The sequence below is a fragment of the Sphaeramia orbicularis genome, chromosome 4 (assembly GCF_902148855.1).
Source record: "Sphaeramia orbicularis chromosome 4, fSphaOr1.1, whole genome shotgun sequence".
Classification (NCBI taxonomy): domain Eukaryota; kingdom Metazoa; phylum Chordata; class Actinopteri; order Kurtiformes; family Apogonidae; genus Sphaeramia; species Sphaeramia orbicularis.
Window position 1 is genome coordinate 11884879 of NC_043960.1, and position 26371 is coordinate 11911249.

The following is a 26371-nucleotide window of genomic DNA, read 5'->3' on the forward strand; positions in this document are numbered from 1 at the left end:
GCCAAAAAAAACTATTATTTTTGGCAGTACAGTGTCATAGCTATTGATGTAAGAACTTTTGCAAGCAATTTTGGTTATTATCAAGAAAACCATAAAAAATGGACAGATATCAGCTCTTACATTAAACTCTTATGAGCTATTTCTGTTGTTATCATTATATTTGTCCAAACAGTTGTACCAGGCACTAAAATGAACAAGAAACTGAAGAAAACAAGGGGTGGTCTAATCATTTTTTCCATGACTGTATTTGTATTATTTTATATCTAATGCACGAGTGTCAAACTCATTTTAGTTCAGGGGCCACATACAGCACAATATGATCTCAAGCGGGCCAGATCAGTAAAATAATAACATAAAAAATTATAATAAATAATGACAACTCCAAATTTTTCTCTGTATTTTAGTGCCAAAAAACGTATTTAAATTATGAAAATCTTTACATTTGCAAAGTATCCTTTCATGAAAAGTGTGAATAAGCATGAACAACCTGAACTTTCTAAAGAAAAATAAGTGAAATCTCAAAAATATTATGCCTCATCTTGTCATTTACACATGTGCATTACAACTTACAGATCACAGTGGCTCTGCAAAGACACAAAACTTCAAAACAGATTTTAAAATTTTGGAGTTTAGAACTAAAACATCCTTGACTAAGACACCCTTGACTTTATATCATGTGTGGAAGAATTCAACCCATGAGCCGAATTGGACCCTTAGGCTGGCCAGTTTTGGCCCACAGGCCGTATGTTGGACACCCCTGATCTAGGGCTGAAAGATGTATCGTTATCATATCAATATCGAGATAGGAACATTCAAGATATTAACATTGAAAAAGCAACGATATAAACGATATAGATTTCCCCATGCTCGCCCTGCATGTACAGCTCTGGAAGTCACAACAAATTTAATTTATTTGTACTTTATGTTAATGTTGATGACTGGCAGTGAGTTCTTATAAATAAAACTGCACTTTCCACATTCTTTTGTATTATAATGTTAGTATTTTTCTGAAAAATGCTTGGTTTTCACCGAACCCATAGTCATATCGTATCATATCGATATCGAGATATCTGGCATGAATATCGAGATATGAAATTTTGTCCATATCATTCAGCCCTACCCTGATCTAATGTTATGGATTTTATTGAATTAATTTTTTACTGCTTTTATCTCTATTTTGTTATTATGTTACTATTGTTCTTGTGCTTTGTACACTATACATTTCTCAAGAATTGGACGAACACAGGATTGTCTTATCTTACCCTATCTCATCTTAATTATGTTTTGTTTGTGTTGATAGTGTCACCTACTGTTATTTGAAAAAGTGTTGAGTATTTCAAAAAGTAATCATATTTTTAAATTAACTAAAAGTACAGTCATGGCCGAAAGTTTTGCCACAGACACAGATTTGTTTTCACACACTTTCCAGCTTCAGTTTTTTTTGTTTGTTTGTTTTTTTCTCCATGTGTTCCTCAGTTCCATTGATAAACTGTTATAATCATTTCATAGGCTTCAATGGATTTAACTGACAAATAATTCACACATATGCAAAGAGTCAACCTGTGTCAACTTTAGGCCACAACTATACTAATAAGACACTGTTTTCTACTCTTCTAATAACTTTAAAGTCTGCTTTTAAGATTGCTTTAAAGCAGGCATGCCCAAAGTCCGGCCCGGGGGCCAATCACGGCCCGCGGTCAGATTTTCTACGGCCCACAGCTTGGGTTTTATAATGTATTATTTATGGCCCGCATGGACTGTTGAACAGACTACATGAATCATAAAAGGTTCAAAATACAGTTCCTCCTTTCACCTCATGGTGGCAGCACCACTCTAACTCTATCTGGCTCTGTGACTTTGCCGTGAACCCTTTTCGCTAATTTCTAACCATGGCGCTTCTAAATAAAAAAATGAAAGTTGACAGTGAGGGCCGCCGCTTCCAGGAGAGATGGGAATTACAATTTTTTTGCACTGAAAATCGAAGTGATTGTGTTTGCCTAATTTGTCAACAGACTGTTGCCTTGTTTAAGGAATTCAATGTAAAGAGACACTAGCAGACAGAACATGCTAACGCATACGACAAGCTAGCAGGGAGTGAGCGCTCCGAAAAATTGGAGCAAATTCCAGCTGCTTTAAACTCACAACAGTGACTCTTCATGTGAACCTGAGTTCAATGAATTCACCACCAGGACAGGCTACCAAGTTGCCAGGTTAGTTGCCTCTAACTGCTGGTGTGATGTACTTGTAGATGTGACACAAAATATTACTTTCTGAATGATTTTGTGGAAGACAAGAGTAAGAGTCATATGTTTTCATCTGAAATGTTAACAGACTTTACATTACTGAGTAATATATGAGTAATGATTACTCATATAAGTCATGTTTAAAATGAATGTGGGGTTAAGATTTTTATCAACTTCTTGGACGTTTCAGATACTCCACACAGTTTGTTCTATGTTATCTGATTCCAGATGTGAAAGGAAGGCAGAAATGTTTTTTTTTTTTTTTTTTTTTAATTTGTTCACACCTGAGTGGCGTAGATTTGGTTACATTGCCATTTAAAAAAATGATATTGTGACAGTGAAAATAAAATTGTTGTAGAACAGCGCTTTTATATGTAATTTTTACTGTTTAAAAAACGTCCGAAGGGACCACTGGCCCCTGGCAATGTCCACATTATCAGATCTGGCCCTCTTTAAAAAAAGTTTGGACACCCCTGCTTTAAAGGATGTAATTATCATAAACACAAAATATTAAGTAGGAATTTTGCAGTAAAATGATCCCTGCCAGTGTTTTTCTATCATAAATTGTGTTACTGGATTCATTTTACTGATGCGTTAACATAAGTAGGGTTATGTGCTCCACTACCGGAGGCTGCATCTCCACCTGTGTTGCCATGGTAATGCTATACTTGTTGCCATATACACATTATAAACATCCATGTATCCAGAAGAATGGCAGCTAAAATTTCAAGAAAACCGACTACTGGAAAACAGAACAAAACTCAAACAACAAGCACTTAAATCGAAAACATGCTAATAGTCCCAGACCAGCGTATGTCATGAATAATTTAATCAAACAAAACACCAATGAGACACACTTAACACCTAACACATCAAACAACTAGTATTATTTCTCTACCGCTAAAACTCACTGAATAAGACAAAGAGCAGCAAATATAAAGGTCACATGAAGTAATGATTATAAATTTTGTCTGATCTTTGCTGTTTTCTGATCATAACTTGGTTTTATATTATTGAACCTTCTGCTGTCGGTTAAGTCATTGTTTTTGTGTTACGGTGACATGATTTTGACTCGATACAAATGACCCAGTACTTAAAGGGATGAAATGCTTTAGATTCTGTTGGTCGTTTAAACTACAGAAATGCATCATGTGCTATAAGATCATCATCATATGTTTTCTATACAACTATTAATAATACAAATATCACTGGTCTACAAGGAAAATACTTCCAGAATAAAAGTAATGAAATTTTACCACGTGAGAGTCACTGATAAAGAAAAATAAGTAAAAAATGCTTACAGCCTTGGGTCAAAATGTGAAATTCAAGAATTAACGAGAGAATGGGTTTGACTCAAAAGGAATATTTGTCTCAGAGCTACAAGATCTACTTCAAAACACTGTCTGCACATTAGAATACATTCACTTTACAGGCTCTATTTAGTGGAAGATTAATAAAACTATTATATAAATGTACATAAACCAATATATATGTGTAATAACACTTCATCATATACCTTGAAAACATTAGCAAACTGGCACTTTTGTCATTTATTTTCCAATTAATCTTATTAAAATACGTATCATTTAGCACATTTAATCTCTGAAGCAAATCATTTCTAAAAAATTGTAGACCAGTGTATTTAATGAATATTCACAAAAATATTTTCGAAAATGTGCAAAACCAGCTCCACATTAACTTTACATGAAAAACAATAAATCCACGCACCTTTGTTTGCATATCTTGGTTCCTTTCCTTTTTATTTACCTCTGACTGGGTCAAAACACAGTAATGCTGGTGCCTTTTTAAACGATTTCAGTGATTTCTTAGCATCAATAATAAAACTGGAGAAGGTTTTAATTCTTGGGGATTTTAATCTGCACATCGACAATGACTCATCCAGCCCAGCAATGGAACTTTTCGCTATGACTGACACTTTTAACCTTTAGCAACATGTATCTGGCCCCACCCACAGGAAAGGGCATACCCTCCTTTACTCTCGCTCTTTAACCCCAACTGGTCAAGGCAGACGGCCATCCTTCAGGAGTCTGGGTCTGCTCAAGGTTTCTGCTGTTAAAGGGAAGTTTTTCCTCGCCACTGTCACCAGTCACAAGTGTTTGCTCCTGGAGGATTCTGTTGGGCTTCTGTAAATTTGATTTGATTTTGATTTGATTTGATAAAGCACTTTGTGACTCTGTCGGTGAAAAGTGCTCTATAAATAAAATTTACTTACTTACTTAATGTTCCATCAGAGAGCAAACTTCAATTGACTGCCATTCCAACATTTATTTCAATACAGAGTAGCTCCTTGTTTTGGATAATCCCTTATGGTCCAACTAAAGCAAAAATGAATTTAAAAGTAAAAATGTAGGTCATTTAGCAACACTAATCTGTCATATTGTCTCTAAAATGTCCCGTCAGAGAGATTTCGAATACCGTGTTTTGACCCGACTTCAGCGAAGAAATACATACAGTCCATGTCTTGTTAAAAACTCTGCATTCTGAATCTGTCTCTTTTTTTGGCGTTAGGTGACCAACAAACCAATCAGTGCATAAGCATTACACAAAATACGGAAAGTATATGCAAAAATATGCTAATTTTGCAGATCCTTCAAAATAAAAGCAGTGTAGTTAAATTGGTTGCATCTGTTACAATAATATATATTTGCATTGACTTTGAATTTGCCAGTGGTCAGTCAGAGTCAGTTATCGGGCTGTACAATGCATAGGTCTGCCCTGAAACGTCAACTTTTCATGAGCTCAGAAAAAACAGCCAAATTTTCATCTTTTTCACCATGCATTCCAAGAGAGTTTTTAAAGGTGGGGTAGGAGATCTTAGAAAAATGGTTGGAGCAAGCTACATTTTGAAGATACTCAATTCAAAAGTCCAAACCCCTTTCTTCAGACATCCCCCCGCACAATGCTTGTTCCCGAGGGTTCACGAGTGTAGCACAGCAACAATTTGCCGGCTCCGGCCCCAGCTTGGGCTCTGACCCCAGCTCCAGCCCTCGGCCCCGATCCATGCATACCTCATTCAGTCTCCTCCAACACCCCCACTCTTACAGAACAGCCCCAGTTCATACCTATCTGACTAACGTTACATTTCCTATTGATTTATGTTAGTGACTAAACAGTTTGCCGGTGAACTTTCCATCCTAATATAACTAATATAGCCAAGCTCTGGCTGCGTTTCCTGTACAAGTGCTCCCAGCCTTTAAGAATGCACGATTCATGCTCAAAGAATGGTAAATGCAAAGAGGGGGGAGGGGGGAGGGACAAATGGCAGTTGAGTTTGATAGACATATCACCATTCAATCATTTTGATTGGGCTCAAAATGATTGGATGGTGTTTTTTCAGTCCTGTCTGTTCCGGTGACTAAATTTTCTTATTTTTGTGTTGGAGCATTTAATTTATTGCTTAAAATCCCCTTCACACCCCAATTACAACCAATTTAGTAAAAAATGCTACAGGAAAACATCCCGCACCCCACCTTTAAGGGTTAATTAGATTGATACAGCAGACATAACACTAGTAAGTACTACTATTTTTATTTTTGCTATAAATTGTTGTGTTGTTATTATCATTATTATAATACTTATTTTTTTCCCTTTCCCTTTCTCACTTTCATTCATACTCCCCTCTTCCCCTTTTCCTTATCGCCCCTAATCAGTCTGTATTGTTTAGTTGCTCTTTATGTTTATTTTCTTTTTCATCGTAATATGATGTTGTCATTGTTGTTCTTTGTCATTATTTTGTTGTTGTTTTTGGCTTTTTTTTTGTTTGTTTTTTTTTGTGTTGTTGTTGCTTTTCTGTCCACCATGTCTTATTAACTGTATCACTAATTTAAAAAAAAAAAAAAAAATTGATACAGAAGACAGCGCAGAGTTTGCAGATATGTCATGTAAAATAAATAAAATTTGATTGAGTGATTTAATTGGTTTTCCCCTGTAAGTCGCTTTGGAAAAAAGCGTCTGCCAAATGCATAAACAAACATAAAACACTGTAACCTGAAACATCATTAAACCTGGTTCTAACTCACACCACCAATATTAGTTATTTGACTTTTCTGTGCATTAGGCTTCTCATTGTTAGCAATATACCTTAAACCCGATCAATTAAGTAAACTGGTGAGAAAGTCAAAGTGGTTAATCCCTATCTCATCCCATCTATGAGTCATTTATTCCTCACGCCGCTCTATCTAATATTCTTCATTATGGACAAAAATCTCATCCAGTCTGAACATACTGTACATCCCATGAGATGGAACACAAATTAGACACATGCGTTCAGAGTTAACAGCAGAATTAGGTATAAAAACTCAGCTAATAAAAGTTATTACTAACACGCATTATAAATTTCATGCCGGTATTTATTGCACAAGTGGAACAAAGGTGCAGAGCCTTTGTTAGCATCTTAAAGGAAAAGACTGTCTGAAGCAATCATCTGCTTCCTTTTATAAGCAATTTGCATTTAAAAGGATGTAAATGCATGTAAAAAAAATAAATAAATAAAAAAATTCTTTCAGTGCTTTCGTTCCCGCACTGTAGCTTGTTGACGAAGTAGTTGGAAAGAGATTTGAGGTCAGGGTAAATGAAAGTATTTTATTTTATTGGTGAAGTAGCAAAGAGAAATTGTTTTGCCTTTGCCTGAAACAAAGGGTAATTGATGCTATCGCTTACCTTGCATGTTGAAAAAGTGAATCAATACAGAAGACAGAACAACTCAAGGAGCATGCAATTGCCATCTGTCTAACATAGCAGCGTATTGATGTGACTCTTTGAGCTGCAAATTAGTTGAAGTGACAGTATAATGAACCCGAGTGAAAAGGAAAGGAGAATTTAGGTGAAAACAAAGGATTCCTTTATTCCCTTTATGCACACTTGTGCTCTGTTCTCTCGCTGTATCAATTATTGTTTCATATCGAGGAAATATAATCTATTTAGACCGGTTTGTTATGCAAATAACCTGAGGAGTTTGGGTGGTTAAGTGTTTTATAATATGCAGTCTTCTCCTTTCCTGTGCATGAAAATCATTATAAGCTTTTTTTCTCTCTCTCTTTTTTTTTAATACATGTCAGCATTGGCAGTTGTGGGGGAGAAACAGTGATTGAAGACATTTCTTTAATGAAAGCGTCGGTGCTGACTGACTGTTGTTGATATGTTAAGATGAATGACTGTTTATTTAGTAAAAGGGTGGACTACATTAAGAGCTTCCTTTTGATGCTGTTATTTATATTTTCCATTTATGTATCAGCTGTACAGTACTCAGATGGTGTCTCCTAAAAAAAGCAAAACACTAGTATAAATGTATTTATGTGAAACTCAAGAAGTGTTATCTACGTTTATATATTAGACATGAAAAAGGATTTCTCCATTAATTAATGCTGGTTGTTTATTTGTCAAATTCACTTTATGTTATTCAACCAGTGATCAAACACAAATATATGTACAGTCACATAAAAAATTATTAGACCATCAAAAGTCATCAGAAACTATGGTCATGCAATCAAGTACTAACTCCTGTGTGTATCATGTGACGAAAACAGACAAAAGAAAACACGGAATGCCTAAAAGCACTGTTTTTGTCAGTACAATGACATAGATCAGGGGTGTCAAACTCATTTTAGTTCAGGGGTCATATTCAGCTAAATTTGATCTGCAGTGGGCCGAACTAGAAAAATAACATATTAACCTATAAATAATGACAACTCCAAATTTTTGTCTTCTGTTTAGTGTAAAAAAAAAAAACAAACAAAAAACATTAAATTATGTAAATATTTACTTTTATAAACTATAAAAAAAAAAAACTGAAAAAACTGAAATTTAAATTTAAAAATGTAAGAAAATTTAGTGCAATTTTAACAATATTATTCCTCAACTTCTCATTTCTCCATGTGCATTATGGATCAGATCTACAAAGACACTAAACACTGAGGAACAGGCAGAAAAATGGTTAAAATTGTGCATAATTTTCTTTAGACATTTCAAGTTGTTCATATTTGTTCAGGTTATTCACATTTTAGTGTTCCAGGATAGTTTGTAAATGTAAATATTTTCATAATTTAATGTTATTTTTTGCACTAAAACAAAGAAAAAAAATTAAGTTGTTAATTCTAGATTTTTTTTTTTTTTTGGCTTAATTCAAGATTTTTTTTTACCTAATTGAAGATTTTTTTTTGGCTTAATTCAAGATTTTTTTTTTTTTTTACTTAATTGAAGATTTATTTTTTTTTTTTTTGGCTTAACTCAAGATTTTTTGCTAATTTTGAGACTTTTTTTGGCTTAATTGAAGATTTTTTTACTTAATTGAAGATTTTTTTCAAGATTTTTTCCTTCATTCAAGCAATTTTTTTTTTTTTTTTTTTTTGCTTAATTCAATTCAAGACTGTGGAATTTTTGCACTTGGCAAAAACATCCCAGGGGCCGAACTGGACCATTTGGCCCCCGGGCCACATGTTTGACACCCCTGCCATAAATATTGATGTAAGAACTGAAGTGATTTTGGTTATTATCAAGAAAACATGGAAAACGGCTAGATATAAGCTCTGAAATTTAATTCTTATGAGCTATTTTTCTTGTTATTATTATATTTGTCCAAACAAATGTACCTTTAGTTGTACCAGGCATTAGAATGAACAAGAAACTGAAGAAAACAAGGGTGGTCTAATAATTTTTTCCGTGACTGTATTTGTATTATTTTATGCACTCACTGTGCACTCACTGTGTCTAATGCACTCATTTTAGTTCAGGGGCCACAAACGGCACAATATGATCTCAAGTGGGCCAGATCAGTAAAATAATAACATATCAACTTAGAAATGATGACAAATCCAAATTTTTCTCTGTATTTTAGTGCAATTTTTTTTTATTAAATTATGAAGCATTTACAAACTACCCTTTCATGAAAAATGTGAATAACCCTGAACCTGAAATTCCTAAAAAAAAAAAAAACTTCTAATTGAAATTTTAATAATATTATGCCTCATCTTGTCATTTTCTCATGTGCATTACAACTTACAGATCACAGTGGATCTGCAAAGACACAGTATCAGCTCTTAAATTAACCTCTTATGAGCTATTTTTGTTGTTATCATTATGTTTGTCCAAACAAATATACCTTTATTTGTACCAGGCATTAAAATGAACAAGAAATTGAAGAAAACACAGGGTGGTCTAATCATTTTTTCTGCAACTGTAGTTTCTAATCAAATATGACACAATTTCAAATCTGTACATTCCAGTTTCAAATTTTGGCACATGAATAAAACATTGCTTTTGTGAATTTGACAAACCATAGGATTGTATAACAATGAAAATATGTTTAATATTTAATATGTGTATACCAGTGTTATAGGGGCAGATACATAAGAACTGCATGGCTCTTGCAGGCACAAAACTGGTGCCAATGAGATGAAAATATAGCGTGTAATGCACAAAACACCCACAAAGAGTGGAATTCACTGCGAACTGCATTGTCAAAAAGACCGTATCAATGTTGCTCCTATGTTATTTGCATGGATGTGAAATAGGGAACATGTATACATTTCTACCTTTTATGCAAATAAGCTCTTTTCAAAAACCACCTAATTTACAAAAGACCTGCACAAATACAAGCAGCTGAAGTTAACTGTCCAAACTCACCTGTGTCACAGTATTCTCTAAACCTTTGAATTTGTAAGGCTTGACTTAAACTGAATTAATGATTATTCATGTCAAAAGCAAACTCTTAAATCAGATATTGGAGGGTTGTCTATGTATTAGAGCTGGGCCAAATAATTTTAGCTCAGTTTCATTTCAATGTTAAGCAAAATTTCAGATTTTAATTAACATTTTTCTTGGACCATGAACTGAAGACAAGGCATGATTTAATAGTACTCTCCCTTTCCTTAAACTCTACACCATATAGGACTGGAAAAACACAGATTTAAACCAAACAGACCAGGTCTGTCCTGGGTTTGGTTTAATCCTGCCTACTGAGGCAAAAAAGTAGCAACTCCTCATCCAATGACAAATAATACAGACACCTGAAATATATGCAGGTTTGCAAAAACATAAAGTCACAACAATTTATTATTCTGTCAAATGGCTGTTGATGCTTAAAAAAAAAAAAAAAAAAAAAAAAAAAAAAAAAAAAAAAAAAAAAAAGAGTAACAAATAAAGTTAAATTATTGGCAATTAAAGGTGGGGTCTGAGATGTTTTTCTGGAGCATTTTTTAGTATATTCCTTAAAATCCCCTTCACACCCCGATTACAACTAATTAATTAAATGCTCTAACACATTTTTTTTTTTAAAAATCAGTCACCTGTGGAACGGGCAGGACTGAAAAAACACCATCCAATCATTTTGAGCACCCACTCAAAATGATTGAACGGTGATATGTCTATCAAACTCAACTGCCATTCACCCCTCCCCCCGTCCCCCCTCTGCGTGTGCCCCTCCTCGCCTTCCCACAGGCTGGAGCGCTTGTGCAGGAAGCGTAGCCAGAGCTTGGCTATATTAGTTACATTAGGATGGAAAGTTCACCTGTAAACTGTTTAGTCATTAACATAAACCACTAGGAAATGTAACAGTCACATAGGTCTGAACTGGGGCTGTTCTGGAAGAGCGTGGGGGTGTTAGAGGAGGCGGAGTGAGGTATGGATTAGGGCTGAACGATATGGACAAAATTTCATATCTCGATAATCATGCCAGATATCTCAATATCGATACAATATGATATAACTACGGGTTCGGTGAAAACCAAGCATTTTTCAGAAAAATACAAACATAATACAAAAGAATGTGGAAAGTGCAGTTTTATTTATAAGAACTCACTGCCAGTCATCAACATTAACATAAAGTACAAATAAATGCAATTTGTTGTGACTTCCAGAGCTGTACATGCAGGGCGAGCGCGGGGGAAATCTATATCGTTTATATCGTTGCTTTTTCGATATTAATATCTTGAATGTTCATATCTAGATATCGATATGATAATGATATATCTTTCAGCCCTAGTATGGATGGATACATGAGCTGGAGCCTCAGTTGGGGCTGTAGTCGGGGTACGAGCCTGAGGCATACGGGACCGGAGCAGGTGACGGAGCCTCAGCCGGTGTCGGAGACGGTTCGGCCGGACCGGACCGTAGACGGCATCAGAGCCCAACCCAGGTACGGAGCAGAGCAGAGCCTCATGGCTAATTGATGCCGTGCAGCACTCGTGAACCCTCGGGGACAAGCATTGCACGTGCCACCACTCTGGAGGCGTGGCTTCGGAGGGTCGTATTTTCAAAATGTAGCTAGCTTAAGCCGTTTTTCCAAGATCTCAGACCCCACCTTTAATTTTCTCTGTATGTATTAGTTTGGTGAAATAACAAGCCCCAATCCCTAATACCTAAAAATTCTAATCCAGAAATACTGACTTTAAGAGGAAATAATAGCTCAACATATTCAAAATTCCCTCCTACATTTTATGGTGATTATTTCCCATGCAGTGTCCCTAATGGCATCAAAGAAACTCAACCCACAGTACATTTTATTTTGGAACATATTTTACAGATTTAGCATATATTTCACATTAAAAAGGGGGATATTATGTGATCCAAACATTTGGTAAAGATACAGTGCCAAAAATATGCATTAAAAAATGATATTTTTCACAGAAATTGACGTGACTCATCACTGTGACAGTGGTCCAACAAGTTCTTCCTAAATGCAAGAACAGGATTGTTGAGTTGTGTGAAAATTCACAGCTGAGGTGTGATGATTCATAGCTAAGGATATATTTTTCACACTAATAGAAGTTATTAATCATGCCTCAGTAAACATTGTGCCTGTTTTATTAGAGATGACTTCCTGCACTAGTGAGAGCTGTGATGGTGGAGTTTGGCCTGTGGGTATAGAAGAGTACGATTCCTAATACTAGACTGACTGATCTGAAATTGCCTCTTGATGCCCAATTCACTGTGGGAAACAACACCAAAGACTGTGACTGCGAGGGTCTCAGCACAAGGTAAATATACTCACAGTTTCCAAGTATCTTACGGAAGAAGAAAATCAAATTTATTCAGAAACCATTTGACTACTGTGTGGAAAAAAAATATATAATAAACTGAAGGGAGGCCCTGAGGAAAAATAGACTGGGAAACACTGGTGTAAAAGACTCAGGACTGGTGTGAAGGATCTTCTTCCAAGCTCCTACTTTCCCCCAGTTCAACTATCTGTCTGTCACATTGATAACCTGTCACCAGATGAATATAGAAACCCCATCTTTAAAACATGAGCTGGCACAGGATGGAGCTGCATACAGTCAGTCTATGTGTGTATATGTGTATGTGTGTGTGTGTGTGTGCAGTAGGAGGCCTGTATACAGTATGTGCAATGTGTCATCTGCATATCTATACCCAGTAAATGTGCGATAGGATTCCCTGAGGAGATTATTTGTTCATAATTTGCAGTACGCACACACCACGCAAACACACACACGTACCGAACAAAGTCACAAATTACAACTTGTCATGTAAATACCAACATCTAAAACAGGATCTCCGCTGTTTAACCTTTAGCATTCCTATGAGATGACAGATGGAGCATGGCGTGTACGCTACAGGCTCCAGGGAAGAAGACTGAAATAGTATACATAGAGGAACACAAATACTGGAATATACGCAGTCTAATCCTATGCACACTGCAGATTTTACATGTAACGTTGCGTCTATTGGTTAAAAACAGCACTGAGCACTGACGGGGAATTTCATATCATACTCAAACTTTCAGCTCTTGCATGGAAAAGTCGAAAGAAATTAACTCCTCGACCCCTCGACACTCAACACTGACACAAATCAGCATTTTCAGTGACAGGCTGCTGACTGGACATTTGGTTCGGACACAGATGACTTTGCCACCCCTCCCACGGCTTGTTTGTGGGATATGTAGCACTTAACACCTAACAATATCCGCTGGGTCAGGGTTTGTAATGACTTTCAAAATAATAGGGTCAAATGCTGGATTACTGTGCAGCATTGTGAACTCTCTGAATAGGTTTAAACACCAGGGGAGCCTAAAGGTAATTGTATGTTTGCAGTGTTTTAACGCAACACAAACCACTACAAACATAGTAAAGAGGAGCTGATAAAATCATTTATTTTGTTATTGTTTTTAGTTGTTTTTTTTCCTTTTTTATTGTCTTTAATAGATCTGTAGGTTTGTTGTAGAATTTTTTTTATTGTGTCTGTGTGGTTCCTTATGTCTAAGTACATTGTTATGTAAATGTGTAATTTGAAAAAAAAAATTAAATTAAAAAAAAAAAACAAAAACACCAGGGGAACTTAAAGGTAATTGTACGTTTGCAGTGTTTTAACGCAACACAAACCACTAGAAACATTCTAAAGAGGAGTTAATATTTATTTTGTGGTTGTTTTTCATTGTTGTGTTTTTTTTTTCCCTCTTTTTTTGTGTTTAATTTGTTGTATAATTTGTTTGGTTCTTTTTTTTGGATTGTGTCTGAGTGGTTCCTTATGTCTAAGTACATTGTTATGTAAATGTAAAATTAAAAAAAAAAAAATAAAAAAAAAAAAAACACCAGGGGAACCTAAAGGTAATTGTATGTTAGCAGTGTTTTAACGCAGCACAAACCACTAGAAACATAGTAAAGAGGAGTTACTATTATTTATTTTGTGGTTGTTTTTCCATTGTTGTGGGGTTTTTTTTTCCTCTTGTTTTTGTGTTTAATTTGTTGTATAATTTGTTTGGTTCTTTTTTTGCATTGTGTCTGTGTGGTTCCTTATGTCCAAGTACATGTTTATGTAAATGTATAATTAAAAAAAAAAAAAAAAAAACACCAGTGGAGCCTAAAGGTAATTGTATGCTTTTCAGTGTTTTAACACAACACAAACCACTACCAACTTGGAGCAACAGAATGATGCCTCCCTTACATTTAGTATTTTATTTAGTGTATATCTGTATAGCGACAATGCCCCACCCAGGCCTGCTCACAGACCTCAATACGTAATTCTACAAGTAACGTGATGGACCTGTACATGGAGGACATGTAGATAAAGCTGTGTGAAAGTGATCACCTCAACATATTTGCGACGGGGGGGTGGGGGGGGTGGACGATATGCCCCCTGCTCATGGACCTCAATCCAATACGTGAGCGGCAGGTGGGGGGTGGGGGTATGTGCCAAGTGATTTATAATGTTGTGATGTACAACAGTAGTCGCTAACACACCCACACGCACAACAATGTCACTCATGACCCCCCCATGTGCTCACGCCCCCCAGGAGAGTGTCCACGCCCCCTGGTTGAGAACCACTGTTCCAGAGGGTTAAGCAGTTCAGAAGATGATTGAAGGTTAAAGGTTAAATGTAGAGAAAAATTAATTTGGAAAGTGCAACAAAAGTAGGTCTGGGTCTTTATGGGTTAAGATGTAGGGATGTAATGATTACCGGCATAACGATAAACCGCGGTAAAATTCCCGACGGTTAGTATTACTGTTTAAATTCTAATTATCATGATAACCGTGTTTGATTATTGCACTTTGAAAATTCACGGTACTGCACATTTCATGAAGAAGCAGCATCTATCTATCCATCTATGAAAAAGAAACTAAAACAACTCAAACTTAATATGGAAAATGGTCAAACAATGGCTATAAGGTGCCATCTTTAATGCACATTTGTATGTTTGATATTTTACATGTTAATATTTGAATGTTTCTGCCAGCAAAAAGTACCTTGTGCCTATTATTTTATTTTATTTTTTTCAAAATACAACTTGGTTACATCATTTCAGTGTGTGTATAAGTATAAATACCGTAATAATAATGATAACCATGATAATTTTGGTCGCAATAACCGTGATATGACATTTTCATATCGTTACATCCCTATTAAGATGACATTTTGGCCAAAGCTGATGCCAATGCAATGTTACTTTGTGTTTATTTGATTTTTGTCATTTATCCACCACTTAAACAAGTCTTTATAACAAATATAAGAAACAATTACTGCTCTTTATCACATTATCATTGAATAAACTCATGCTGATACTGGGTAAATACTGGCCAATGTATCTGTGCGTCCACAATGCTGAACATAACAAAATAAACAAGAACACGTCTTCTATAGTTATGTACACGGAGTTGTTTTCCCACTATATCCATCCCCAAACACTTTCTTCTAAGGTACGTCTCTATTTAAAGCAGCAGCAGAGGATAATGTCTGGACAAACTAACAAGGGTTGCTACACTTTTAAAGGATCCAAATGAGAAATCCTACCCAACTTTAACATGTATTCATTGTCTTCATCAACAAAAGGTTACAAGAGCGACATAAACACCAGTCACAGTATTTTCATGTCAGCTGGGCTCAGAAAAACACATTTAATATTAAGTAACAATATCCAAAGTTTGTAGGATGCAAGAGTCAAATAGGTTGATCGATAGTGGACTTTTAAAGGCCGGTATAACAATGATCATTTGGAGCAGGACAAAGCTGTTAGCGAATTAATCGATTAGTCAGCCAATAGCAGACACAAACAAAAACTAAATTCCATGCTGTTGGAAATGATCAGTCTTTGATTTTATTGGGAACTGGGTAACTACTGACCTGAACATATAGACCATAGCACTAAAAACAAATATGTGTCACAGAACTAAACCATGTAAACACCTAGGCTACAGCTAGGAGCCACTTGTTAACTCCTACTGTGATCTATTACTTTCCCTCAAAGTCATTATTTCCAGTTGTGAAGCCTGGTAATGGAGGAAACAGAGCTTGGAGACGTTCTAAACAGAAAAGTAGCTCTTTCATTTGTCATATTGAATCCCTGGTTCACTGAATACTCACTCACACGGGATGGCGAAGGGTGTGCCACCATGGGACACTATAGTGGCTTTTCCATTAGACATAAACAGAAGTGCATAATGTTTTTTCTATTAAATCACAAATGCGATGATTTGTTTATTTATTATCGCGAGATGACACGAGAAGTCATTCCATAAACATGGTGACGAAAGTAAATATCGTGTTGATTTACACAGATATTCATCATTATTATTATTATTATTATTATTATTATTATTATTATTATTATTATTATTATTATTATATTACCCCTCTATCCCATTCTAAATTCTAAAATGATAGTTTCCTGGTGTGTCCACACATACCATGCCATGTTTCTTTTAAAACTCTTCCTCATTGCTTGTTGTAACGTCCGTCAACATCTGTTTTTTTTACCTCCACCAAGGAGTTTGTTTTCATCAGGGTTTGTCTGTTAGCAAGACAACTCAAAAAGATATGGATGGATTTGGATGAAATTTTCAGGAAATGTTGATACAGGCACAAGGAACAAATTATTACATTTTGCTGATCGGGGGGGGGGGGCTGATCTGCCTTGGTGGAGGTTTGTGCTCTCCGAGTGCTTTTCTAATTTATTCATGCGACTCAAGTTGTGGAAAAAGGTCTTTCTATTGAAATTTTGCCTGATATATCAATTGTGCTATGTATGAAAAACCACCTCTTGCCGGCATTAAAACTTTTCATCAAAAACCAAAACTTTTGGTGAAACTGACATTTTTCCATTTGGTACATTTTTTTGCGTAAGCTATATTCAATTTGAGGGTGAATGGAAAAGTGACTTATGACACTATTTGAGCCAAGTTGTACCAATACCAGTAGGGATACATCGATACCGATACAAGTATTGGGCATCGGCTCCGATACTCAGTGTGTGTACTCGTAAGAGTAATCCAATACAAATGCACCGATACCACTTACGGCCGTGTGACATTCACAGTTCAGTGCAGCAGGTACGCGGAGGAGGAATAATATGTGTGGAGTGTGAAGAGTGTGGAGATTTTTCAAAATAAATGACGGTGATAAAAGTAACACTGACTGACAGTAACGTTAAAGACACAGACAGATACAGATGGTGCGTTTTGTCCGTCCTCTGCGTACATTCCATTCGTTTTCCAGGTGCTGGCGGATGCATACCCAGATGGAGAATACCACCGGGAGTACGGAGCAGTGCGGACCGCCACCAGCGGAAGTGAAAACGAAACTTATCACTCATTTCTCTACCTGCTGAAGCTAAGCTTTTAAACCTTACTAGTGAAAACATTGCAGTATTAGTATCACATTAGTGTTACCTCTGTCGTCTACAGGTTTATTATTGCTGACTTTCTTCTTCTTCTTCTAAAAAATTTGACTCTTTGTGGTATTTGTCCAGTATGGTAAATTTAGAGCGGCGCCCCCTGGATTAATTGAGAAACGCTCATTCCAACACATTAAATGTCAGTAGCAGCACTTTTTTCCAGACAGACTAATGACAATGACAATAAAGTACATTTACAAAAGGAACTAAGAACTGGAATGGGATTATTAAGTACTCGTATCGGAACTCGGTATCGGCAAGTGCTCAAATGTAAGTACTCGTACTCAGTCTGGAAAAAGTGGTATTGGTGCATCCCTAAATACCAGTAAAGCTACCTATCAACAGCAAATAATCAGACAAACCAACTGATTGATATGCACCTCAAAAGAAGTACGGTGTGTTTTTAAGAGGAATTGGTAAACGCACCTCTGAACTGTGAAGTCTTTAAATTTCTCACCTTGGACTGTATGCATTTACAAGGGGCCTTTTCATTTTACAGACTACCTGCTCAATCGAGAACATAATTGGCAGCTTGATCGATAACAAAACAAATTATTACTTGCACCTCTACTGAATTACAGTCCTTAATGCCTCCTTTACATATATCTGACTTTCTTCTACTGCGGTGTCTTGTTACTTCATGCATCAGTCAGGAATCTAAAAGTTTACAAAGGACGGCTGTACTTGTATACACAGTGCGGAGATAAGAGCAGCGACTGTGTCAGCAGTGCGTCTATTTTACACCGACACCGACTGAGATCAGCTTATACATCAGTTCATTAGGCACATACTTACCGTGAAAAGGCCAGCGCAACCACAAAACAACCCACCGCCCACTCTGTACCCATTTGTCTCTCCCTTCTCTCTTAACCTCCTACCTCTGGCCCTCTCTCCTTCTCCCTCCCACACGGACTCAGCGTTCTGCTTTAATCAAAATAGACCTGCTCTTCAACACATTTACACGTCTCGTAACGCGGGGAGACTCACTATGGAGTCTGTCATTACGCGCACCATTAAAACACAGCAGTAGACTAATCTAGCATCTCCACGAGGGACGGCGACGGCTGTGAAGAGGAGAGGACGTAGTAGGAGATGCAGCAGGAAGACGATGACAGAATAGAGTCGAGACGAGCCGTGGCTGCTGAGATGTGAAGGGGTTTATTTGCAGTCTCGTAAAGAAGATGTAGGACAGAGGAGTATGCATGAGGAATAGGAGCAGCTGGAGAAGGAGCAGCAGGATGAGCAAGAAATGATGAAGACTAAGCAGCAGAATCTGATGATGGAGAAAACATCTGAGGAGGAAGGAGGCAACAGGTGATGGGAGGAGCAAAGGCGGTCAGAAAGAGGGAGATGAAGATGATGCAAGTAGAGGAACACCATGAGGAGCACCAGAAGGTCATACTTGAAGAGGAAGAAGCAGGGATTGGAAAAGACAGCAGGGAGAGTAGGAGATGATTCTTATGGGAGATGAGGGAGAAACAGAATGTAAGTGAGAGGAAGATGAAGATGAATAAGAAGGAGAAGAAGAAGGAGGAGGAGGAGGTGGTGGCACTCATGCATGATGATGAAGAAGATGAGGGATTTACGTTGCTCGGGGCAGAGCAGCCAAGTAGAATTTGACGCCAGAGATGACTTGAGAGGAACAGCATGAGGAGCAGAAGGTGGTGCAACTACCATGACGGGAAATCAGGAGAAACAGGAGGTGATATTTAGGGAAGAGCTGAAGAAGTGGTGCTGAGGGAGGAAGGAGGAGCGAGGAGCGGCGACTGAAAAACCCAAACGGGAGGAACACGGAATGAAGCTAGGAAGCAGCAGGAGGTATCAGGAGCTAATGTGGGGGGGAGGAGCAGTAAGGGGAGGTGGCAGCAGCAACAACATGGACAAACGGAGCACCTGTGAGCTATAATCAGGATTCACTTTACCGCCGAGTGTGTAGCAGCATGTGGCCTCACGGTGCACTAAGGAGGGCGAAATGCAGTTTGTTTGGATACTGAACATCACACAAAAGCACAGAATCATCATGTTTACAGCCTCATATTTGCTTTTTTTTCTTCTGTTGCAGAACTGTTTTGATGTTTGAATGGGCTTGTCATAGGTATCTACAAATATCCAACACCAGCAGATACGAAACTTTTCATTTACAGCACACATGCTGCAGGAAAACATGCTTATTTTCTGAAATAAAATGCATCTTTGACAATTATGACGAGAAAAATGAAGTTTACAAGCAATTAGGGATAAGAAAGTTGATTTTTGTGATGTAAAATATATCCTGGCGCCTTTAAACAGCTTTGATAAGTGCAGAAAAAGTGTGCAGTGTCCACCTTTCCCATGCAACATAAGAGACTCCCAATCCTATGCCTCCTTCAAATAATAACTTAAACATCAGATGAAGGAAAACCAAGCCTGTGACCATCAGTAGATTGTCCTCACTGTGTTGTTCTGTGTGTTTTTATGAGGTTTTGTCTTTTGTCAACTGTCTTTCTTGTCACATATCTGGCATATTTACAGCTGCAATTGATGTAGATGTTCATTAATATGCACTGTCCCTAATAAGTAAGTAAATAAATAAATAAAATGCATCATCTCCCAAAAACCAGCACTCTTAGGACTCTTTACATTTTTACTGTCAGTATTTTTCTATTCTCCTTTCCTGTATTCCACAAAAATGAAAGTTTACTAGCAATTAGGGATAATAAAGAAAGTTGATTTTTGTGACATAAAACATATCCTGGCACCTTTAAACAGCTTTGACAAGTGCAAAAAACGTGTGTGATGTACACCAACCCATGCAACATAAGAGACTCCCAATCATATGCCTCCTTCAAATCATAACTTAAACATCAGATGAAGGAAAACCAAGCCTGTGACCATCAGTAGACTGTCCTCACCGTGTTGTTCTGTGTGTTTTTATGAGGTTTTTGTCTTTTGTCAACTATCTGGTATATTTACAGCTGCAATTGTTGTAGATGTTCATTAATATGCACTGCCCCTAATAAAATAAATAAATAAATAAGATTCATCATCTCCCAAAAATCAGTACTCTTCAGACTCTTTAGATTTTTAGTGTCCTCCTTTTCTGTATTCCACAAAAATTAAAGTTTACTAGCAATTAGGGATAATAAACAAAGTTGATTTTTGCGATGTAAAACATATCCTGGCACCTTTAAACAGCTTTGACAAGTGCAAAAAATGTGTGCAATGTATACCAACCACTGTAACATAAGAAACTCCCAATCATATGCCTCGTTCAAATCACAACTTAAACATCAGATGAAGGAAAACCAAGCCTGTGACCATCAGTAGACTGTCCTCACTGTGTTGTTCTGTGTGTTTTTATGAGGTTTCGTCTTTTATCAACTGTCTTTCTTGTCCCTGCCCCTACAATCAGGCATATTTACAGCTGCAATTGTTGTAGATGTTCATTAATATGCACTGTCTCTAATAAATTAATAAATAAAATGCATCATCTCCCAAAAATCAGTACTCTTCGGACTCTTCAGATTTTTTACTGTCAGTATTTTTCTATCCTCCTTTCCTATATTCCACAAAAATGAAAGTTTACTAGCAATTGGGGATAAGAAAGTTGATTTTTGTGACATAAAACATATCCTGGCACCTTTAAACAGCTTTGACAAGTGCAAAAAAACGTGTGCGATGTACACCAACCCATGCAACATAAGAAACTCCCAATCATATGCCTCCTTCAAATCATAACTTAAACATCGGATGAAGGAAAACCAAGCCTGTGACCATCAGTAGACTGTCCTCACTGTGTTGTTCTGTGTGTTTTTATGAGGTTTCGTCTTTTATCAACTGTCTTTCTTGTCCCCTGCCCCAACAATCAGGCATATTTACAGCTGCAACTGTTATAGATGTTCATTAATATGCACTGTCCCTAATAAATAAATAAATAAAATGCATCATCTCTCAAAAACCAGTACTCTTAGGACTCTTTATATTTTTTCTGTCGGTATTTTTCTATCCTCCTTTCCTATATTCCACAAAAATGAAAGTTTACTAGCAATTGGGGATAAGAAAGTTGATTTTTGTGACATAAAACATATCCTGGCACCTTTAAACAGCTTTGACAAGTGCAAAAAACGTGTGCGATGTACACCAACCCATGCAACATAAGAAACTCCCAATCATATGCCTCCTTCAAATCATAACTTAAACATCGGATGAAGGAAAACCAAGCCTGTGACCATCAGTAGACTGTCCTCACTGTGTTGTTCTGTGTGTTTTTATGAGGTTTCGTCTTTTATCAACTGTCTTTCTTGTCCCCTGCCCCTACAATCAGACATATTTACAGCTGCAACTGTTATAGATGTTCATTAATATGCACTGTCCCTAATAAATAAATAAATAAAATGCATCATCTCTCAAAAACCAGTACTCTTAGGACTCTTTATATTTTTTCTGTCGGTATTTTTCTATCCTCCTTTCCTATATTCCACAAAAATGAAAGTTTACTAGCAATTGGGGATAAGAAAGTTGATTTTTGTGACATAAAACATATCCTGGCACCTTTAAACAGCTTTGACAAGTGCAAAAAACGTGTGTGATGTACACCAACCCATGCAACATAAGAGACTCCCAATGATATGCCTCCTTCAAATCATAACTTAAACATCAGATGAAGGAAAACCAAGCCTGTGACCATCAGTAGACTGTCCTCACTGTGTTGTTCTGTGTGTTTTTATGAGGTTTTGTCTTTTGTCAACTGTCTTTCTTGTCCCTGCCCCTACAATCTGGCATATTTACAGCTGCAACTGTTATAGATGTTCATTAATATGCACTGTCCCTAATAAATAAATAAATAAATAAAATGCATCATCTCCCAAACATCAGTACTCTTAGGACTCTTTAGATTTTTACTGTCCTCCTTTCCTATATTCCACATCCCCCAGGCTATCAACCCTCACTAAAACCCAACTACAAGAAAAACTTATTTTGATCCATTCTGAAGCTAAATCATGCATGCTGCACACAATCTAAGTTGATATTTGCAGGATTTTTTTGAACTCTCAGCCAGAGTTCAATAGTCTGCATTGACATTAGACTGGTATGGGTACTAGGTTTAGATGCCAGGACAGCTTTGGCATCCTCTTGCTCTGTGCGTAAATCCAGTCAAGCCCTCACCCCCTGCACCAGCTGAACTGAAAAGGGGTTCCGTTCCGTGCCAACCTACCTTCCACTGCGCACACCGAAGTCATCACACTGAGAAGAACCGCAACCCAAGTGGCCGGCATGGTCCCACTTACTCCCCTCATTATCCAGCTGATAGAGAATTTAAAAAAATAAAAATAAAAAAATCCCACGGAAACACGTTGTATTCCTCTGGTTTACAGTCACATCTCAGTCCTCAGTGCGTGTTTGCGCGTGCGGGACTGACGCGGGTAGACTGTCTGCCGGTGGATCTGCGCTCCTTCATCCTCTGCTTTCTCACACCTTTCGGTCCAATCAGGAACGAGGATGGCGGATCGTAAACCAATCACCCGTGCTTTTCCACCTGACCCACGCTGAATGCCCAATGGTCCGGTCTTTTCCCCCCGCCCCGGCTGATGCGGATGCGCGACGGGACAGCGACATCCAGCGGCCACTTTAGGGAATACACTTGAAGCCTTTAGTGTGTCCAGATGAATTTAGAAGAAGTACTGGTCAAAGCAGAGCAGAGTGGGTTGTGGTGTCACTGACTGACAGTGTGGAGCAATGATATTTCCCAACAACACAGGATTTTCTGGTGTATTTAATCTAATTTAAGGCTCAAATTTGCATCAATAATTAAAACTACAGGTCAGAACAATGTCTCCCTGTTTTTTTTTCTTTTAGGTTTGCAGCACCTGCCGTGTCCTAGAGTCCTACTTTTCCATTTTTAATCCACATTTACCAAGGGAGTCTGTGATATTTCTAAGCAAGTTTTCTAAGCAACATTTTAATGTGTTATTTAAGGAATGGAACCATACAAGGAAAGGGGAAAATCCAAGAATATTTTGATGCAATACTTGAATTAAGCTTTCTAAACAACAAATTAATTGACTAAATGCATTATTTAAAGGCACCGAACCCCCCCAAAAATTAAAATTTTATATTATTTTGATGCAACACATGATTTAAGCTCCTTAAACAACAAATGAATCAATTAAATATATTATTTAAGGCACAGAATCGAAAAAGAAAAATTTAGACTATTTTAATGCAACACATCAGTTAAGCTTCCTAAACAATAAATTAATTGACTTAAATGCATTATTTAAGGCACAGGACCCCCCCAAAAAAGAGAAAATGTAAGATTATTTTTGATGCAACACAAGAGCTAAGCTTCCTAAACAGCAAATGAATCCATTAAATGCATTATTTAAAGCACAGAATCAAAAAAGAAACATTTAGATTATTTTGATGCAACACACCAGTTAAGCTTCCTAAACAATAAATTAATTGACTAAATGCATTATTTAAAGGCACCGAACCCCCCCAAAAATTAAAATTTTATATTATTTTGATGCAACACATGATTTAAGCTCCTTAAACAACAAATGAATCAATTAAATGCATTATTTAAGGCACAAACCCCCCAAAAAAGAGAAAAATTTAAGATTATTTTTGATGCAACACAAGAGCTAAGCTTCCTAAACAGCAAAGAAATCCGTTAAATGCATTATTTAAGGCATAGAATCAAAAAAATAAAAAATTTAGACTATTTTGATGCAACACATCACTCACGCTTCCTAAACAATAAATTAATTGACTAAATGCATTATTTAAAGGTACCGAACCCCCCCAAAAATTACAATTTTAGATTATTTTCATGCAACACATGATTTAAGTTCCTTAAACAACAAATGAATAAATTAAATGCATTATTTAAGGCACAGAGCCAAAAAAAGAAGAAAATTTTAGATTATTTTGATGCAACACACCAGTTAAGCTTCCTAAACAATAAATTGACTAAATGCATTATTTAAAGGTACCGACCCCCCCCAAAAAATTAAAATTTTAGATTATTTTGATGCAACACATGATTTAAGCTCCTTAAACAACAAATTAATTGATTAAATGCATTATTTAAGGCACAGACCCCCCCAAAAAAGAGAAAATGTAACATTATTTTTGATGCAACACAAGAGCTAAGCTTCCTAAACAGCAAAGAAATCAGTTAAATGCATTATTTAAGGCACAGAATAAAAAATAAATAAATAAAAAAAATTTAGATTATTTTGATGCAACACATCAGTTAAGCTTCCTAAACAATAAATTAATTGACTAAATGCATTATTTAAAGGTACCGACCCCCCCCAAAAAATTAGAATTTTAGATTATTTTGATGCAACACATGATTTAAGCTCCTTAAACAACAAATGAATTGATTAAATGCATTATTTAAGGCACAGAATCAAAAAATAAAAATTTTAGATTATTTTGATGCAACACACCAGTTAAGCTTCCTAAACAATAAATTAATTGACTAAATGCATTATTTAAAGGTACCGAACCCCCCAAAACATGACAATTTTAGATTATTTTGATGCAACACATGATTTAAGATCCTTAACAACAAATGAATCAATTAAATGCATTATTTAAGGCACAGAGCCAAAAAAAGAAGAAAATTTTAGATTATTTTGAGGAAACACATCAGTTAAGCTTCCTAAATAACAAATTAATCCATTAAATGTATGATTTAAGGCAAAGAACCAAAAAAGAAAAAGAATATTTTAGATTATTTTGAGGCAACACAGGAGTTAAGCTTCCTAAACAACAAATTAATCAGTTAAATTTATGATTTAAACGCACAGAACCCAAAAAAAAGACAAAATTTTAGAATTTTTTTGATGCAACACATGAATTAAACTTCCTAAACAACAAATGAATAAATTAAATGCATGATTTAAGGCGAAGAATCGAAAAAAGAAAGTTTTCAGATTATTTTGATGCAACACCTGAGTTAAACTTCCTAAACAGCAAATTAAGTGACTAAATGCATTATTTAAGGCCCAGAATCAAAAAAGAAAAAGAACATTTTAGATTATTTTGATGCAACATGAGTTAAACTTCCTAAACAACAAATTAATCAATTAAATGCATTATTTATGGCACAGAATCAAACAAAAAAAAAAAGGAAAGCAAAAACATGATACAACACTAATGAAGGATACTAACTTTCCCATTAACTGGAAGCACCTGCAGCCTCTGGAGACTGAATCCCACCATAACACCTTCCAACTTCCTGATTCTAATCATTAACACCTGTGTGAATGTGGACACAGTCAACCTTCATTGAAATTAACCAACCTCCTCATCTGATGAATGTGGACACAAGGTTTATATTATACTAAAGCACTGCCATAAGTCTCACAACACATTAAAGTCTCTGTTTTTTCATTGTTGTATAGGAATGTTCTGCTACATTTAGCACCAGGTATTTCTCCATCATTCTACCATCTATCAGCGCATAAAATAAAAAATAAGTAACTTTTTAAATGATTTTCAGTATGTAAAAGTTTTGCCAAGAGTCCTGCAGGTGCAACTGTCGGTGGTAAAAGGATAATTATTTAAACTAGGAAGTGCCTCTGGCGTGCTAAATTAAAATACTCAGCATAAAAACTCAGTAATGAGTAACCAGGGAGTGCTAAAATGTCTTCCTGCAACAACTGTAGCAACAATATGAGAGATTTTTCTTTGTCCTGAAAGTATAAACTGTCATTTCAAACCCTTGGCCTTGGACCAAATCACTCTTCAAGGTGATTTCCTGTGTGTCATCTGCTGTCTATATAGCACTAAACTCTATAGATCACAGGTGTCAAATATGCGGCCCGGGGGCCAAAACCAGCCCGCCTAAGTTTCCAATCCGGCCCGTGGGATGAATTGGCAAAGTGCAAGTTAGGGCATTAAACTCAAAAATAAAATCATAATAACCTATAAATAATGACAACACCAATTTTTTCTCTTCGATTTAGTGCACAAAAACATTAAATTATGAAAATATTT

At 36.4% G+C, this 26371-nt stretch overlaps 1 protein-coding gene and 1 long non-coding RNA gene across 2 annotated transcripts in view; one reads left to right on the forward strand and one right to left on the reverse strand.

Moving 5' to 3' along the window:
- The window catches only part of LOC115417723 (ephrin type-B receptor 1-like), a 205403-nt gene extending 182734 nt beyond the window's left edge, over positions 1–22669 (reverse strand). Inside the window, exon 1 of the mRNA XM_030131765.1 lies at positions 22575–22669. Coding sequence (XP_029987625.1) covers positions 22575–22656 — 82 coding nt within the window. The 5' untranslated portion in view covers positions 22657–22669. The remainder of the gene's footprint in view (positions 1–22574) is intronic.
- LOC115417733 (uncharacterized) lies at positions 3888–4795 on the forward strand. Its single transcript, XR_003935195.1, has 3 exons — positions 3888–4031; positions 4094–4096; positions 4773–4795. It is a non-coding gene; the product is annotated as an uncharacterized LOC115417733 (long non-coding RNA).
- Positions 22670–26371: the final 3702 nt, after the last annotated feature.